The sequence below is a fragment of the Drosophila gunungcola genome (assembly GCF_025200985.1).
Source record: "Drosophila gunungcola strain Sukarami chromosome 3L unlocalized genomic scaffold, Dgunungcola_SK_2 000003F, whole genome shotgun sequence".
Lineage (NCBI taxonomy): Eukaryota > Metazoa > Arthropoda > Insecta > Diptera > Drosophilidae > Drosophila > Drosophila gunungcola.
This window is the reverse complement of record NW_026453179.1, coordinates 51,839-69,158: the sequence shown is the minus strand read 5'-3', so window position 1 is coordinate 69,158 and position 17,320 is coordinate 51,839. Positions and strand designations below refer to the sequence as shown.

The following is a 17,320-nucleotide window of genomic DNA, read 5'->3' as shown; positions in this document are numbered from 1 at the left end:
CACTGAAAAAAGTTATATTAATTGTTTTCTAAACCAAAATGTATTCAAACTTCAATATTACACATCATGTATAATGTATATTTATTTATATATAGCCTAGAAACGGATTAAAACTTCTGTTAAACCATAATTCGATTTTATGAAAACCTTTTTTATGAAATCAATTGATTAGAACGCAGTTTTTTGCAATTGTTTGTGTAACCATTATATTTGGCTTAGTTATTTTTTGTGTGTCGTTCAACTGGATGTTATGGCTAAGCCCCGATTCCGATGCCTTCAACCGATCCCCATAAAAAAAAGCCCTTGTCATTGTTGTTGCAGCGGCTTAAGAACCTAAAAAGGGTTGCACCCCAGCCTGATGATGCGACCACGACCCATATAATAAGCTTGATAAAATCAACGCGCTTGTTCAGACACAGAAAGGCAACGAAAAAACGCAGCAATAAAAACAAGTAAACTAGAAACAATTACAACAGCCATGAAATACCCATCATTGGTAAAGTTTACAAAATTACATTAATTAATTTTACATTATGACATTATGACACTTGGAATAGAACAAGTAAAAAACAAATGGAAATACTTTTCATTTAAATACAAATACAAAGTTAAAAATAATCGGACTTAGATATTCCTATACATTCAAATCAAATTTAAAAATCAAATAGAATTTAATGATATTATGAATTCAACGAATCTATCAACAAAACAAAACAACCACAACGTGACTGATAGAGAGTGCCTTATTTATTTTAAGAAGTTTTAAGGAAAATATTATCCTTCCTCGCGTACAGCGTAAGGAAATAAAGAGTAGAGTACAAATTGTTTCCATTGCATATGGGAATTAGCCAGAGCCTGGGGCACAGGCCCTCGGAAATCCTGCAATGTGGATAGGGGGAAAGTCAGGACTCAGTTGTCTGTCGGGCCATGAAAAACAATTTGGAATTTAATCTGTTCCAGAGGAAATCGCAAATCGCGAATTGCGAATTGCGAATGCCGAATCGGAATCACAATCGCAATCGCAATCGGCATCGACGTTAGCCTCGTTTTGTTGTCAGTTTGTTGGTGCTTTTGTTTGCTTGTTATTTTGCTTTTATTTTTGGGTGGATCAGCTGCGGATTATGTGCAGCCCACTTGAAGCTGAAGTGCAGGCAACTTGCAGCGGGATTAGTGTCACAGGAAAGTCGATGGGAGCGCTAATAAGATGGCAGTTCCGCTCCACAGCGACTTGGGTGGATTTGCCGCCGAACTTTTATCATTGGGCTAGGCGAAAGTTTTGAAGGATTTGCGCAATTTCCTATGGTTGAAGCAAGCCGAAGGCGGAATCACATCATCTCGTCCTTGATGTTGTCAAAGCATTCTGTGGCTTCCTCTTGTGGAAACTCCATCGATGGTTGTGCCCTCCTAAGGATTCTCGAGCGAAGAGGCTGTTGGAAAAACTGCCAGAGTGGCAACTTTAATTGGATCCACGTGAATGGGCCGTAAAAGAAATGTTTCTTGGCATGGACGGCATAGAAAGTTCACCATCAACTAAGATCATCCAGATTGATAAGCTTTTAACTCGAGTTTTCTTGCCTGCCCATTAATTCAATTGAATATAATGACAAATACTTGGGCAGTGCTTGATTTTTTAGAGGATTAATTTTCAAGTAAACTTTACAACGTAATGAAGTATGAGTTTTAGAGGTGCTTAGATAAAAGAACAACTTTGACACCACAAAAATTAAATAATGCAATGTTATTATAAAGTTTGTCAGTAAACTTTAATGTGAGTTAAATTTGCGCAAAAAAAATGTTGCTCTTTTTTAATAAAAAATATAATCCTGATTATAAATATAGTATTATACCATATTAAGCTTTACCATAATAAGTTTTCGAGTAAACTCCATGTTTAGTGAGGCGATGCAACAAGGAACAACCCAGAATTCAGCTCTTAATGGCCCGATTTATAACAACACTCAACTGGGTAAATCTCGACCATATGTTTAATACCTGGGACACGGTCATCGGATCCACTGGCCGTCAGCTGTCCGCAGCCCCGTAACTTGCTCTCCAAAGTGGTCAAGTATCCAAAGATACGGGGCATGCATTCATCCATCCATCCATCCATTCATCCATCTATCCATCTATCCATCCACTCAGCCATCCATCTAGTAACATGGCAAACACTTCTTTTGTCTTGTGTACTTTTCGTGGTATGTTAATTTTGAAGAATGCCAGCGGTAGGGGTGTCTCCGTTTCTGTTTCTTTTTCTGTGTTGCCAACTGAAAAGAGCTGAGGGAAAAAAGTGGGGGAAAAAAAAGAGGCAACGCACGCATAATATATTGTATTTTAGCCATGCCCGTGACCATGTCCAGGGTCGTATCTTGTATCCCGTATCTCGTATCTCGTATCTCGTATCTGTAGCTGTAGCTGTATCTGTATCTTGCGGATCTCTCCCTCACACCCGCAGTTTGTCAGGCAGCTTCAGTCGGTCGTATATCCGTTGGTAGTCGTTAGCTTCTGGTATTTCATGCTGTCCATCGACTCTTCCTTTTGCTGCCCGAAAACACCTTGCCCTTTTCCCCTCCATTTACTCAGCTTGTCTGCCGCTTGGACGGCTTCTGTTGTTAAGTTGGCATTAATGTGTAGTCGTTTGTAGTTAATTCGTTGCTGTCTCTTACGCTCCCCGATCCACTGACCCCGCAACCTCCGGAACCCCCATCCCCATCCCCATTCTCATTGCCATTCCCATTCTTACTCAACCCTCCTCAACCCTCCTCAACTGCCCTGCTGATGTCTGCACTGAATGACTTTAAATGTATCTGTCCGCTGCAAAGTACCGAAAAAATATATTACACTTTACATGAACCAACAAAAAAATATATATATATAAAGAACAAACGCAAAAGACGACAAAAAACGCACCCAGATATACATACAAACTCTAAGCTGAATGCTGAAAAGAAATAGAAAGCAAAGGGAATTTTTTTTTTGAACACTTTACTTAAGAAATACCCTTAAAATCTGTATGAGAATATGTGTGATTGAAAGGGTTCTGCTATTAAGTTATTATGTTCTTTACAAGTTCGATTAAATAATGGAAAAAATACCTTTATTTTGATTGGTAGTATGAATATACACTTACAAACTCTTTTAATATATTACTAATTTTAATATAAATTTAATATTAAGAGGACTTCCAATTATTAAAATTTCCCAAACAATTTCTTCAAATCAATTGCTAGGAATCTTATAAACTTGCAATAAAATACTAATGAAAATAAATGAAAAATTACGGATGACTTGTTGGTAAAAATACTTAAACTAAATAAAATCTAACAAAATTGTTACTTCTAATAGATGGCATGTCTGTGGTACATTACACAAATGCATATTGCTAGTCCCTTTGGGGGTCACCGATTAATGGCGATTCACAAATGCCCACCATATCTCAAGGGTATATCTTTGACAAAAAAAAAAAAAAGAAAAGAAGCGATTTGCGACTCAAAGTGAAATTAAATGAAAACAGAAAAAAGCATTTCCTCGACCAGGGTGATTTGGTATGCTCTCGCTGCCTTGTCCACCAGCTGAGACTCATTACGTATCCCATATATATATCGCTGGCCAACTATCATTTCCACTTCCCATTCGTCCTCGTTCAGTTGACTAAGTGTACACAAATTAGAGCAGGTTTATCTGATAAGAGTCGTCGGAAATGAGTCGTCCCCTCGCACACTGACTGCAATCTATTGACGGACATTTAGCATTGTTTTTTTCGATTCGGGGGTAGATTTTTTTCGCGTCTTTCTTCCGTTTTTCGTCTGTTTTTTTTTTTTTTGGTGGTTTTCTTTTTGCGCCCCGAACATTTTAGTTGAGCTTGGATTGCGTTAATTTGGTAAATGTTTTGACGTTCTTGCAATTAAAAAGGCACAGGGTGACTGGCGGACACACAAGCGGACATACAAACGGACATACAAACGGACAGACTAACGGACAGACGGACGGACAAACGGACGGACAGACGGGCAGAGGCCCTTCCGTTTGGTTTACTTTGTTGAACCCGTGACACCGGGCGTCTGTTTTACTAATTAAAAGCAATGTTCCAGAAATGTGTTTACCTGCTGCTAATGAGTATCCACAATGAATTGCTGTCGTAGATAGTCAGTTCCTCCAAACTTTATCCACCGCTTGTCCCCCGGGCTTCTTTTCATGCCACCGAATGTTTCGCGCGCTGCTGCCGCATTGCGGATTCCTTTCTATAGAAATGGTGTATAAAAATATATACGTACATACATAGTATATGTGTGGTCAAGGAGCGGAACAGCGACAGGACACGTTTTTGCTGACTTTGCTTAAGCGGTAAGATAAGGGCCAACACCAAGGGAAACGGGTTTTATTCGCTAAAAATAGCAGTTACATTATGCAACTTACATTGTTAACGAAGCCTGATCCGAGCAGCGATCGTTCCAGGTGGCTTTTCAACCGAATTAACTTGCCAGTTAATTTAATTGTTTTTGTGGCTTTCGTTTTTGCACTTTCGAGCTCGGACAGAAGACAGAAGGTGTGGTAATTCTCATATTATTGTGGGAAATTATTAATTCATAATAAAGTAATTTACACATTCAAGTGGCCATATAAAACAAAAACAAACAAATGTTTGAGGGATTATAATACTGTGTTTGCAACATGAAACTGCTAAAAATTTGTATGGAAAGAGTCCTAAATGGCAATGAATAAGTATTTTAAATTTACACCAAATCGTATTAATAATTAGTGTGACTAAATTTTATTAAAATTAAAGTACTGTCAAACCAAAAGCTTTTTATGTTCTGCCGTAAATATGATGATTTTTAGCGACCTTTCTACTTGATAATAATTTTCTTCTGATAATGTAAATTAAAAACACAGTGTTTTAATATTTTCTTTCAGATATATGTTTCTACAACGGCCATCGTCTTCAGTAAGTAACTCAATTGAATATGTTTCCAAGTAGAACATGCAATCTAAGCAAATGTTGTGCCACATAAGAACTAGTGTATTCAATAAAGTTTCATGGCAAATGTGTTGTCAAAACTTAAAGTACCCGTACATCTGAAGGACCATAACTCAGCTATCTTATTGTCCTCGAAGATTATCTGTTACCTATCCAATTGTACAATCCCACGATTGCGAATAGTAAAATATTTACCGAGCAGCAGCAGCTGTTCGAGTGCCAAAGTTGTTATGGGGGGAAAAAGTGCATAAATATAAAAACTAAGGACAGAAAACTAAAGAAACGCTTCCACTCAGGTTGGCATCTTCATATATTGGTTTTCCTCCTGGCGGTTTTGTTTTCTTGGCTCAGTGCGTTTGAGTTGCTGGCGCTGCAGTTTCGGGTGCCAGTTGTGGTATCTGAAAGATACAAAATATGTTCAGCAATTTACCTTTTTCAAGTTTATTGCATCGCGTGTTTTTTCTGGTTGTGTGGGGCAATGGCAGTGGCAGTGGCCAGTGCCTCAGAAATCAATGTGTGTAACGAAAGGCAGCCGAAAAATAAATGTTCTGTGAAGGAATTTCGACGGTTTTGCTGCCATTGCCATTTCCATTCCCATTTCCATTTCCCTTAGCAATGCCAAACCATTTACTCCGGTCCCGGTTTCTGTTTTGGTCTTGGTTTCGGCCTTATTTGTTTGCCAGCTTGTGTTTATACCTTTCGACTTATTTAATGCCTTCACTTCAAATGGGAAACAGAACCTAACCGAACCGGCAAAGGGCAACCGGGGGACAGACAATGGAAGTGCTTTTCCTTTGCTTTGTTTATTGATTTAAGTTTATTGCATGCACTTGGAGAAAATACTCTTTGGTGATATCATTATAAAAACTTAAACAGCAAAATCAAGTGCCCACATTTGATTTGATTTATTCATTAGAAAACGGTTCTGAACAACTTTAGACGTTTAATAAATATTTCTTCTTGTAAACATTTTAATTTTGGTGAAATATATGATAAGATTCCTTTTACGATTTTTCCTATTTAAATTATTTCTAAAAAAATTTCGGTTAATATTAATGAAACATTTTAGAGTTTAGCATACAAGTTTCAAAGATCTTTTTTTTTTAAATATGCTTAAGGTAGGAATTTACTTTTATGGAATTTTGGCTAACAAAATTCTTCGTTATCCCAAGTTATTTAATTTCCATATTTAAGCCATTAAGGTACCTGTACTGTGTAAACATAGTTTTTTCTAATTCCCGCAAGCTCGGTAAGAGGTTGGCTTAATGTGTTAGATCTTTTTAAATAGATCTTGTTTTAACCTCCATTTAACCAAAGAAAAAAACTCCAGATGATGTCAGATAGCCACTACATGTGTTTTTGGTTGCGGTTTCTACGAAATATTGTGGCTGACCCCGGGAAATGTCAAGCTTTGAAGCTTACCGCTGTGAAAAACACCGCCCAGCGAGCATTTCTCACAGTGTACGCATGAACGGACATCTACAGGAAGTAGGTGTAATTTTTTCTCTTCTTGTTTTCGTTGTTTTCTCTGTGTGTGTTTTTTTTTTTTTTTTTTTTTGCAAACATTTCGTTATACATAATGCGTTTGTTTTGTCTGCCGGCCGGACAGCGATGGGTGGCGGACGGTTGCTTAGGGGCGAAGGTTGAGGGGGGCGGAGGGAGAGTTCAGGGGGTCAGTCAGGGGGCGGGCCAGTTCCAGTTGCAGTTGCAATTCATGCAAGAACGACAGCAACACAACAACCGAGAAGCAGAACGGATCCAAATGCGAATACCTAAATGGTAATGGAATCATACGTTATGAGGGCGGAAAAGCATAAAAAAGAGGCGTGGCGGCAGCCAAAGCATACAGAAAACAGATTACTGGAAATAATTACTAACCCTTATCAACTAACAAATGGTTGAATATTAACTAAACACACATTTCTCACATCGAAAACACAGCAAAAAAAATTAAAAGTTTTTTAGGACACAGTTCTTATATGTAATAAATAAATAATAGAATTTAAATTTGATAAGTTAATCAAGTTAACTCAATAACAACATACATAAAATATAAAATCTCCTGAATTTTATTTATGGCTTAAATATTTGTATAATTCATAACTTCATCTGTTTAACAATAGCCAAATAGATGTTATGAACAATTATCAAATAAAACTTTATTTACTTTGTAAAAATAAATGTATGTTTTCTGTCAGATAAATATTATGCAGTTCAAACATAATTAGGATCAATAATATAATTGCAAACATGAAAAAAATTGTTGCCGTGCAGCAAGAGCAGCTCAAAAAATACAGCAGCAACATTAAAAAAACACAACAGCAACAATCAGCGAACAAGCGGCCAAATAACAACTTGGGAAATTGTGTGAAAGCAGCAGCAACAATAGTCCCAAATGCCGAATGCATAAAAGTATAAACAATTGACAGATTCATAAATATGCAATTTACTTCACTTTTTATTTCGCTTGCTGCATTTCCTGTTTCGGTTTTGTGTTTCGGTTGCTGTTCCTGTTTTTTGGTTTCTGTTTCGATGTTGTTGCTGTTGCTGTTGCCGTGTGCTTGGTGTTTTGTGTTCTGTGTTTTGGTGGGCACTAAAATTACCCAACGGCAACCAAATGGCAACACATGCCCATAAATTAGCATTTAGAAAAAAAAAAAAAAAGTGGAAAACCGAAATAAAAATGGAAACGACCGACCGACAGCAGCAGCAGCAACAACCAAGCAAAATGCAAAGAGAAATGTAATTCATGCCCAGCAACAACAGCCAACAACAGCAACCATAGCAAGCAAATGGACCAAAAGGCAGAGGAACAACCAGGAATCTTGGGGCACAGTGGGTTAAGATTTACCCAGAACAAATAACACTATTTATTTCACAACATTTCGATGAAAGAAAATACACAAATTTAAATGTGTTCTAAAATGGCTAACGTAGAAATTCGTATCTTTTATTTAAAATCTGACAATTAAAAATCATTTTTATTTGTTGTATTATTATGCTTAACTTTACGAAATCATATGAGCAGGAAGGAAATTTATTTTTTAGTTCAATTAATTCATTTAGAAGAACAAAAGTCATAAAATGAATGTTCTTAAGTGTGTTAAGTTAAGTAATTTAAAGTTTAGAATATATGTTTACAAATCTTTGTTAAAATCAAAATGTTCAAAATGAAATTTTGGATATAGTTCTACTCTAATTTCCCAGCTACCTTACAATACTTTTTATGGGATGTAATAAAGCCAAATTTAAGCAGCAAATTTCGCAAAGTTTTTCCACCGTATTCCCCTAGCAGTTTGCCGCACATCCACTGGCACACAGAGAGAAAAAGCTTATGTAGATTTAAGCTTAATTCGATTTGGTTTCGCTGCCTTTTTGTCTTCGCTTTGATGTAAAAAACCAAAAATAAATTGGACTTATGCAGCAGTAGAAGCAGCAGCAGCAGCAGCAGCAGCAAGTTGGCCAATTTGCGGCAAGTTTACGTTGCCGGTGCGGCTCCGTTTCGGCCAGAGAGATAAGTCGGGTCAACAACAACAAGGGCCAAACTGCTGTGCGGTTTAACATGGCCAATTTGACTACGATTTTGGGTTTTGGTATTGGGACTGGGATTGAGATTTTCGGGGGTCGGTGCTGGTCCGGATAATACTCGGGTATAATTTAACTTACTAAATGGCCTTCTAAGTGCGATAAAAGGACTTTTTATTAAAATTTTAAATGGCTGTGCAGAAGCAAAAAAGGGGAGGCGATGGGAGGGGGCGTGGTCTTGCCAATTGACTTTTATTAAGAGCCCCATTCCGTCCCGTTCCAACGCATTGTCGGGCTATTTATTATGTAAAAGTTGGAAGCGGTTTTTAGTTTACAACGATTGCTTGTGCCAACGTATAAGCTGGGATTAGGATTCAAGACAAAAGGTGGAATACATTGTTCTGCTTTATGAGGGTTGACCTCCAGCAAAGGGAAATGCCAGCGAATCTATAAGGTCATCGTCCTTAAATTTTCACTGACTCATTATTTAACTATTTTAGTTTATTTTATTTTATGGGAAATGCTTATGTAGCTATTTATTAAAATAAAACTAAACATGGTTACATTATATAATTAAGTAAACAAAAAATGCCAGAACTTATCAAATACTTATAAATTTATGTTTGATTTAAAAGAATTTTGCACATGCTTTATATGATGTGAGACGTTTTGTTTATTTAGCTTTATGTCTAATGTTGTGCTATTTTTATTATTGGGGTATATAATTTTCTGTCATAACACTAGTGGCTTTTTTCTCGCAGTGCTTCCCTTCAATTGGTATTCCATCAGGGCGTGCCATCATGCATTGTCATTAAGCGACTCGGGGCCTTCACCTCGCCCGCGCCAAATCCCAGCGAAATAACCAAATTTAATAATAGCGTGAAAAAGCGTTCACCTCTTTCATATGCAATCAGAGTCGGCGAGTCAGAGCGGGGCAGACAGAGCGGGGCAGACAGAGCTGCGGCAGAGCTGCAAAAAGTAAACTAAATTCTGAATAATGATGGCCACGCGGAACTGAACTGGAACTCGAACTCCAACTGGAGCCCCAGCCCAATCCCAGACCCAAGCCCAAACCCAAAACCCAGATTCAAACTCCGGTGCTCTATACGCTTTCTGATTACGCCGCGTAATGGTGGGAGTGGGAATCGCAATGGAAATCGGAATGGAAATCGGAATGGAAATGGAAATGGGCTTGGAAGTGGAGGTGGGAAAGGAAGTGGGTGAAATTTCGCCAGCTGAATGCTGACTGCTGAATGCAAATCGTAATTTTGGGGCTTAACGTTTGATGGGTTTTTAATAAATGTGCAATGGCAAAAATCTGTTCCACTTGGAAACGCAGTGATTTGTAAGCCTGTAATTTAATGATTGACTTCTGACTGGGCGAAACACACAAGCTGATAATACAAATATTTTTAGCGACTGGGTATTCAAATTTTTGTTATAAATTATTAATTTTTAATAAACTAACCTAATTGTTTGATTTCAAATTTTAATTTATACAAATAAATAATCTAAAATCCTCAAAAACGTTTATAATTCACTTGATACATATACTTACCAAAACTATAATGCAATTAGTTAATATAAGTTATACATATATATGAATTCGTTAGCTCTCTTAATGATTTTACTGACAACATGCCGCAATAGTATTTTAACATAACTTAATTTGTAAGTAATTGCAAAATATAAGTAGCAAGGTAAAGAAACAACAAAACAACAAATTATGGGGTTATATTATTTAGTTTTAAATGAATACAGATATTATGTAAGTTGTAAAAACACTTATTAAAACCAATCTTTTAGTTTTTTTCTTCGAGTGTAGACAACATAATGGATAAACAAGAATGCCAATCATAACTCGCGCATTACCATTTGATGGGAGTTTAATAAATTCGCCCGAGTCAGAATAAATGCCCCACTCGGAAATTACCGAAATTTGTCAGCTAATCCAATGTGGGATTGACTTCTGACTGGAGCCGAAACTCCTTCACTCCTTGGCTCCTTGGCTGTTTGGCCAACGGAAGCTGGCTAATAAGGACTCTGCTTCGACTCTCGGATTGTCTGTCTATGAATCATGCGCAGCTTTGACATTTATGGCCTCAATTTATTTGATAAATTTCACACGCACGTTATCAATTGGCTCGACAGTGGCTCCCCTCGGTGGTGGCAATAAATTTTGACGGATTAGTTCGCTTATGAGTGGCATCGGCGAAAGGACTCGAAGGACTCGAAAGACTCCAAGGACTCGCTATCCAAACAGACGAGTGGGCGAAACTATTCGGCATGGAATAAACTGTAATAATGGCCATTATTATTTATTTTTATTTTCCTCCCCCGCTGAGTGTGTGTGTGTGGCTGTGTGTGGCGTATCAATTTTCATAAAATATCGATGCCTGGTTATTGATAACCGTGGCTAAAGTCACATTATTTCCCGGTGCCCGGTTCGCTGCGGACCGAATCCGGTGTGAAAAACCCTCCGATTGATAGATTTTCACATTTCGAGCCTGTTTCAGCCGTGCATTTGTCAATTTTGGCGAAATTCGATGGGGCGGCTTTAGATTCCCCAGTTTTTTGATGCCGGGAGAAGTCATCTATGCGATGATTCAGGCGCAAATAAGATGGCCATTAAGATTATTAAACAGGGGTGGAAGACTTACAGAATTTTAAGAAATTCAATGGGTAGCTTAGTAATGTCAAATCGATTAAATTGCCTCCACTTTCCAATTTTTCAAAAAGAGTGTTTATCTTAGGAAATAAATTACCAATGATAAATTCATAAAATTTCTTTATTTCTACTTCAACAAATTTAATATTTCACTGTTAAGGAACAAATTTATAAAGATAAAAATTGTATCCTCAATTTTATTACCACCTAGCATTTTGTAGATCGAAACAAATAATATACATATAATAACAACACTTGATTAGAGCCACAAGAAATAAAATCAACATTAATTCAATGGGTAGCTTTATACTGTCAAATCGATAACATTGCCTTTTCTTTCCAATTTTTTAAAAAGAGTGTTTATCTTAGGAAATAAATTACCAATGATAAATTCATAAAATTTCTTTATTTCTACTTCAACAAATTTAATATTTCACTGTTAAGGAAAAAATGTATAAAGATAAAGATTGTATCCACACTTATGTATGTTTGTATTACCACAGAACATTTTGGGGATCGAAACAAATTATATACTTATGATAATTACACTTGATTGTAGCCGCAAGAAGTAAAATCAATACTAATTATCAGCACTCCGGATTTTAGAAGAGAAGCTTAAACAGTTATCCACATTGTTGAACCGCCTAATGAACATTTTCCAGTTGACCATAAGCTGCAGTTAAGCAAATCATGATAATTGCTCCACTCGAGACAATTTGCTGAAGCCAATTGATTAATTAATAAGGTGCTCAAGCTTATTTGAAGCTTGGCATAGAGTTTTTGGGGGGAGGGGTGTGGCAGCCGCACCAGCTCTCCAGATCTCGGGCTACCTACATAATTTAAAGCTAATTAATTTTCCTGGCGCAGCTCATTCGAAATACATCAATCAAACCCGAGTCGGGGCTAATTGCATTTACCTGATGACGGTTTTCATTTTGGAACCGCCCCTTCTTCGGGTTTCCGTCAATTGGTGACAAATTATTCACGCTGTCATGTGGAAAACTTTTCGGGTGTGCACGTTGGTGTGTGTGCTTTGCATTGGTTTTTGAATTTTGGCTTTGGATCGGTGGCTTTGGTTTGGGGCTCTGTAATTCTGAGGTTCTGGGGTAGTTTGTATCCCTCAACATAAACAAATAGAGGTGAAAGAAAACGCTGATTAGGTATTATAATTAGTGGCTTGTTTGTTTAATATTTTCCGTTTATTTGAACGGGCTCAATTACCAAATACAATCAAGAAATTAAAATTTGTTGTTTTGATTTGTGTTTGGTGTAAATTAGGCAATTCATTTAATTTGGGAGTATTGATGGTGGCTGTTAGATAACCACTTAATTATGTATATTTTAGCATTTAAATTTAAATTAAATGATTTTAAAACTATTATTTGCTATCCAGAGAAGTATATTATCTAAAATGTTTACAGGGAATGATAGTTTTGAACAATTAAATTACGATTAATGCACAAAAACAATATATTCAAGTCAAGTGTGCAAGTCTTGGTCATATTTCGAAGAGCCTACATTTGTATGCAGCTCGAAAGTAAGTTGCTTATACCTAGTTCAACTTATTCCCACTATCCAATTATTAATTTCAATGTATTGCCCTTTGGTGACCCACAAAGAAGACATTGTACATCAAGATGGGCCTGAGGATAGGGCTTGTGAACGTGTTTGTCTGGCCCCTCGATATGAGAATTATGGGGACACGTTGTTATCGCCAAAATCTGATGCCTAATCCTCGAAATTAATTACCTTCGCTGCACCTTTTGCCCCCTCTTCCCCCCCCTTCCTCCTTACTCCCTGTCACACACACACACCACACATTTCATTCAGCGTTTTCCAACGAATTCAAGCTAAAAGAAAAGAAAATTCCGTGTAGCCAAAGGCGATCCTAGTGCCCAGATACGAGTAGCTCTCCAGACACCAGACTTATGCCCATGCACGTTCCATGGTGAGAGCATCAAGATACTGTTGAAAAAGCGTGGAGGCGGAGGCCACTTGACGCTTCCTCACTGTACTTGCACTGCCAATAAAGGTAAATTTAAAATTAAAAGTATAACTTAAAGAAATTTTATCAAATTTACTTTTTTTAATTAAAAGTTGTATAAAGAAAATAGTGTCAATATGCGAATTTGTTTTTGACTGAATCAAATGTTTGTATAATGTGTTATAAATTCTTGAAATTTTTTTATGTAAGACCGTTTGGCCTTAAAAATATACGGGTTTTAATACATGGATACAGGCCTAAAATAAGATAAAATATATTGGAATCGCCAGACCTAGCCAAAAAAAAAAAAAAACATTGCTGAGATTTTTAAGAAAGTAGTTTTCTGTAAAAGAAAAATGTTTGAAATATACACATTTAAGAAATATTTATTTTCGGTACATTTAATAATAAAAATATAAACCTTTGTAAAAAAAACTAAGATTGCAATGCCTAGGCAGATGATATTTTTCAACATATATTTGAATTAATTAATAATCTTTTAACATAATTAAGATCATAATGCCAAGAGCATGATGTTCTCGTGTTTTTAGGATACGATAATTATTTTCAGTGGGACTTTGAATGTGGCTTGGGCTGTGGATGACCCGGCCATCGTCGACATCATCGTCATGTAAATTTTTGAAATATAATTGGCCTAATATTTTAGCCTGTCTGTTCCAAATGCCCGGTCCCAGACACGTACTACGAGTGTGTGTGGTTCGGAGCCCCTGGGCCACTCGCAATTGGTTACTTGGCCCCAAACTCCACTCGTACTGGCACTCATGCTGCAGGCCATGATTTTTATCAGCTTACCTTAGTTTGTGTTTGGCCAACGCACCCAATTTTCCACGGAATATGGGTGTAGCCCGTTTGCCAGTTGCCTAATGTGGAAACCTCCTTCCATCCTCTGGTTTCGGCCCAACCCAACAAGCCAACATGCCGACCAAACTAACAAACAGCAAACAGAAAACGACACAATCCGTGCATTAGCCAAACTCAAACTCAAACTCGAACTCAACTCGATGCCATTTGTTTGCTGAACTTTTGATATTTTCCAACCAATTCCGAGAGTTGTCAGTTGGGATCCGCGAACCTTGGCATTTGCCTAGTAGATAGTCGATATATATCTGAGGCTCTGGGGCAGGTGCTTAACTGGAGGAGTGTGTGCTGGAAGGAGATCACGGCCTGGAAATATTAAATAATGAATTGACAGTACCCAAAAGATACAGATCGAGAACTTATCAAGGGTCTTGCTGATTGTATTAACTCTTAAAGGCAGGCATATTAATAATAAATAATTAACTGTCAAAAATCATTCTAATCAATGGAAGAAGGTTCAAATAATATATAAAAAGTTTTTTTTAAGCACTTACAATTAAAGAAAAAATACAACATTTGCAAATTTAATGCTATGATCTAAGCTAAAAACTATATAAAACTATAAAGACTAAAAAACAAAAATTTTAATTAGTGTTTATAACATGTTACTATCTTATTTTGTATTTTATAAAAAATTTGTATGAACAAGTTTTTCTGTTTTGTTCTTAAAAGCTTACAAATAAGTTGCTAATTTTTCTATTTTGGACTTTGTTTACTTAAAGTACTTAGTACCAGAAAAATCTAGATTTTGATTTACTATACAAATTAGTATAATTTTCAAGTGGATTTGTGTTTATTATTTTCGTAGATTCTATGCCTATTGCTGGAGTAAATAAAAAACGTCATTGCTTTATAATTCAAAAAACTCACACAGTTTACAAGTTAAATAAACAAACGCAGACACAAAAGCGTCACCTCAAAAATATATATAATTTTTTCTTTTGGCTGTTGACTTTGTGAAGATGTCCAAGTCATCGCGTAATTTCAAGTTGCCTCCGGTTGGCTCCTCATCCGTATCCTCAATTTCCGGAGGTGAATCTGGTCGCAGTTTGGAGGCCATGTTGCACGTGACACAGGTACAAACCTCTGAGGTGGATGACAGCGATTTATACTTCAGGGTTGGTACCGAGAAACCCAAATTTGATCTGTCGAAGAAGATAAGTATTCCCGATTTCGAAGAGCAGGTGCCAACTAGTCCACCATATGTGGCATTGGTCAGCAACTTGCCGATGGAGTGTACCGAACGCGAGTTAAACAAGGTTTTTAACAACTTTTCGATTCGTTCTTTAACTATTCCAAAGAAGGGAAAACGACCCAAAGGATTTGCCTATGTGGAAATGGATTCCCGCGAAGACCTGATTCGTCTGCTCCAACAGGAAAACCTCAAATGCCGTGGTCGCTGTCTCATGATAAAATTATGTGAGGACAGGGTAACCCCTCCTCTAAATGGTGCTGGAGATGCTCGTTTTACTTCACGATCAAGCAGCGAATTCGAATTGACTTCCGATCACTATTCAGCTAGCGTCAGTGATCTCAGTGACATTGAATCCGCCAGTCAATCAAAACAATACGCCACGTTGGCCGGCCAGCGAATCGTCCTTTTACGGCAGGGACACTCCCATCAGACGGAAGCCCAGTAGTACGGAGGAACTGGAACGCCGGATGGAACTCCGTCTGGAAAAACTGGCCGAGTTCGAGAATGCCCAATCGGAAAGGGCCCAGAATAGGAGCATGCATGATCAGGATGCATTCAGCATGTCCTGGAGCGACATCCTTAGCGAGACCAGAAACAGCGAGGCTATTTAGTTTTATTTTACAAGTTTTCTGTTCATCTTTTGATAGTAGGGATTCCATTTCATCAAAAGTTGTTACTCAATTTACAAAGCAACACAAAAAAAGCTTTTGTGAGCCCATCACTTCTGCAATAAATATAATTTAAATTCCCCTGCTTAAACATTTGTTTTGCAATGAATGTTTTGTTAATCTGAACATTGGAGAAAAGGTATGTAAACACATTGGACAAAACAATATTCGATTTATTTTCCATTAAGAACCGAACCTGCAGTGGTATCCCCACAGTTATGGTCCGAAAATGAGCTAATCAACAAAGCTGAAATGCTGTTAATGACCAGTCAAAGCTCTTTTCACCCCTTGGCAACAGCTGCAGGCTTCCAAAAACCGACAACCAAATAACCAAATAACCGAAATAAGAAGAAAACAATTTATCAACAATATTGACTAAAAGCTGTCAACTGAATTAATTTAAACTGATTTATTAATGTGGCGACAGTTGGGCGATCGAAACGCTGACGTCCAAGCTGTGATGGTGTGACTCCGATTGTGGTCCTACCACACCACACTTTCTGCCACCCAAAAGCCATCCTCTTTGGGCCAACAAAGAGCCAAAAACAATCCGGTAAGCATACGCTAATTGACCAACTAATTAGCGCATTTAATGGCTGCGATTTATATATATATATATATATATATACCCTGTGTGTATGTGTGGATGAAACACGGTCACCGAAACAAGTTAGACAGACTTGCTAATGAAATTAACGTAGCGTGGTTAATAGTTTTGCCAAATTTGGAAAATTGTTTTCATCAAATCGGTCGGTTTCCAGTTCTGCCCTCGGCGTCATCTTTCTCATGCATTATCTTTATTTCTTTATTATTTTTTGTGTTCCTCTGTTAATTCCCTCTGCATTTAATGAGTCGGCCCTTGGAATCACGACTTTTGCCAGCGGAAAGTTACTCATAGTACCAGACACTATGGCGATGACTCAAGCGGGCCCATAAAAAAACCCACATTGATTGACGGAGGATGGATAATTGTGAGAGTCTGAGTAGACAACGAATTTATGCTACTAATTAATATGGAAAAACTTTTTCATTAGCTAAGATATGGTTCATTTTTATATGGTTTTAAAGCGTTATTTTTGGGTCCATCCTAGTATACTGGGTTACTTGTTTTCACTGAAGGTTTTATTGAATATGATTGACATAGCGTACTTGTTTTTATTTTAATCTGGGAGTTTTCTAACTTCTATGTATAGACTAATTTTGCCAGCTTCAATTAGACCAACTGTTCTTTTAAAAATTTCAGCCGGTTGCACATAAAATGTACGATGGCTTCTCCCTTTTGCTCCACATCTAGCCTTTATTCTCTCCCTTTTTTCCCCTCGACCTCTGTCTCTTCTCATTAACTCAACGGTGCGAACAGCCCTCTCAAATTTGGTCAGAATCGTGGCCAGAACCGCATTGCCTGTTCATTTTTACACGGGAAATA

The 17,320-nt window shown here is 37.3% G+C and overlaps 1 protein-coding gene across 1 annotated transcript; it reads left to right on the top strand.

Moving 5' to 3' along the window:
- Nucleotides 1–14,896: 14,896 nt before the first annotated feature.
- LOC128258326 (uncharacterized) lies at nt 14,897–15,979 on the top strand. The gene is given in 2 exon segments (XM_052989886.1): nt 14,897–15,581; nt 15,583–15,979. Coding segments are annotated over 2 exon segments (843 nt in total). The 5' UTR covers nt 14,897–14,993; the 3' UTR covers nt 15,838–15,979.
- The last annotated feature ends 1,341 nt before the right edge of the window (nt 15,980–17,320 follow it).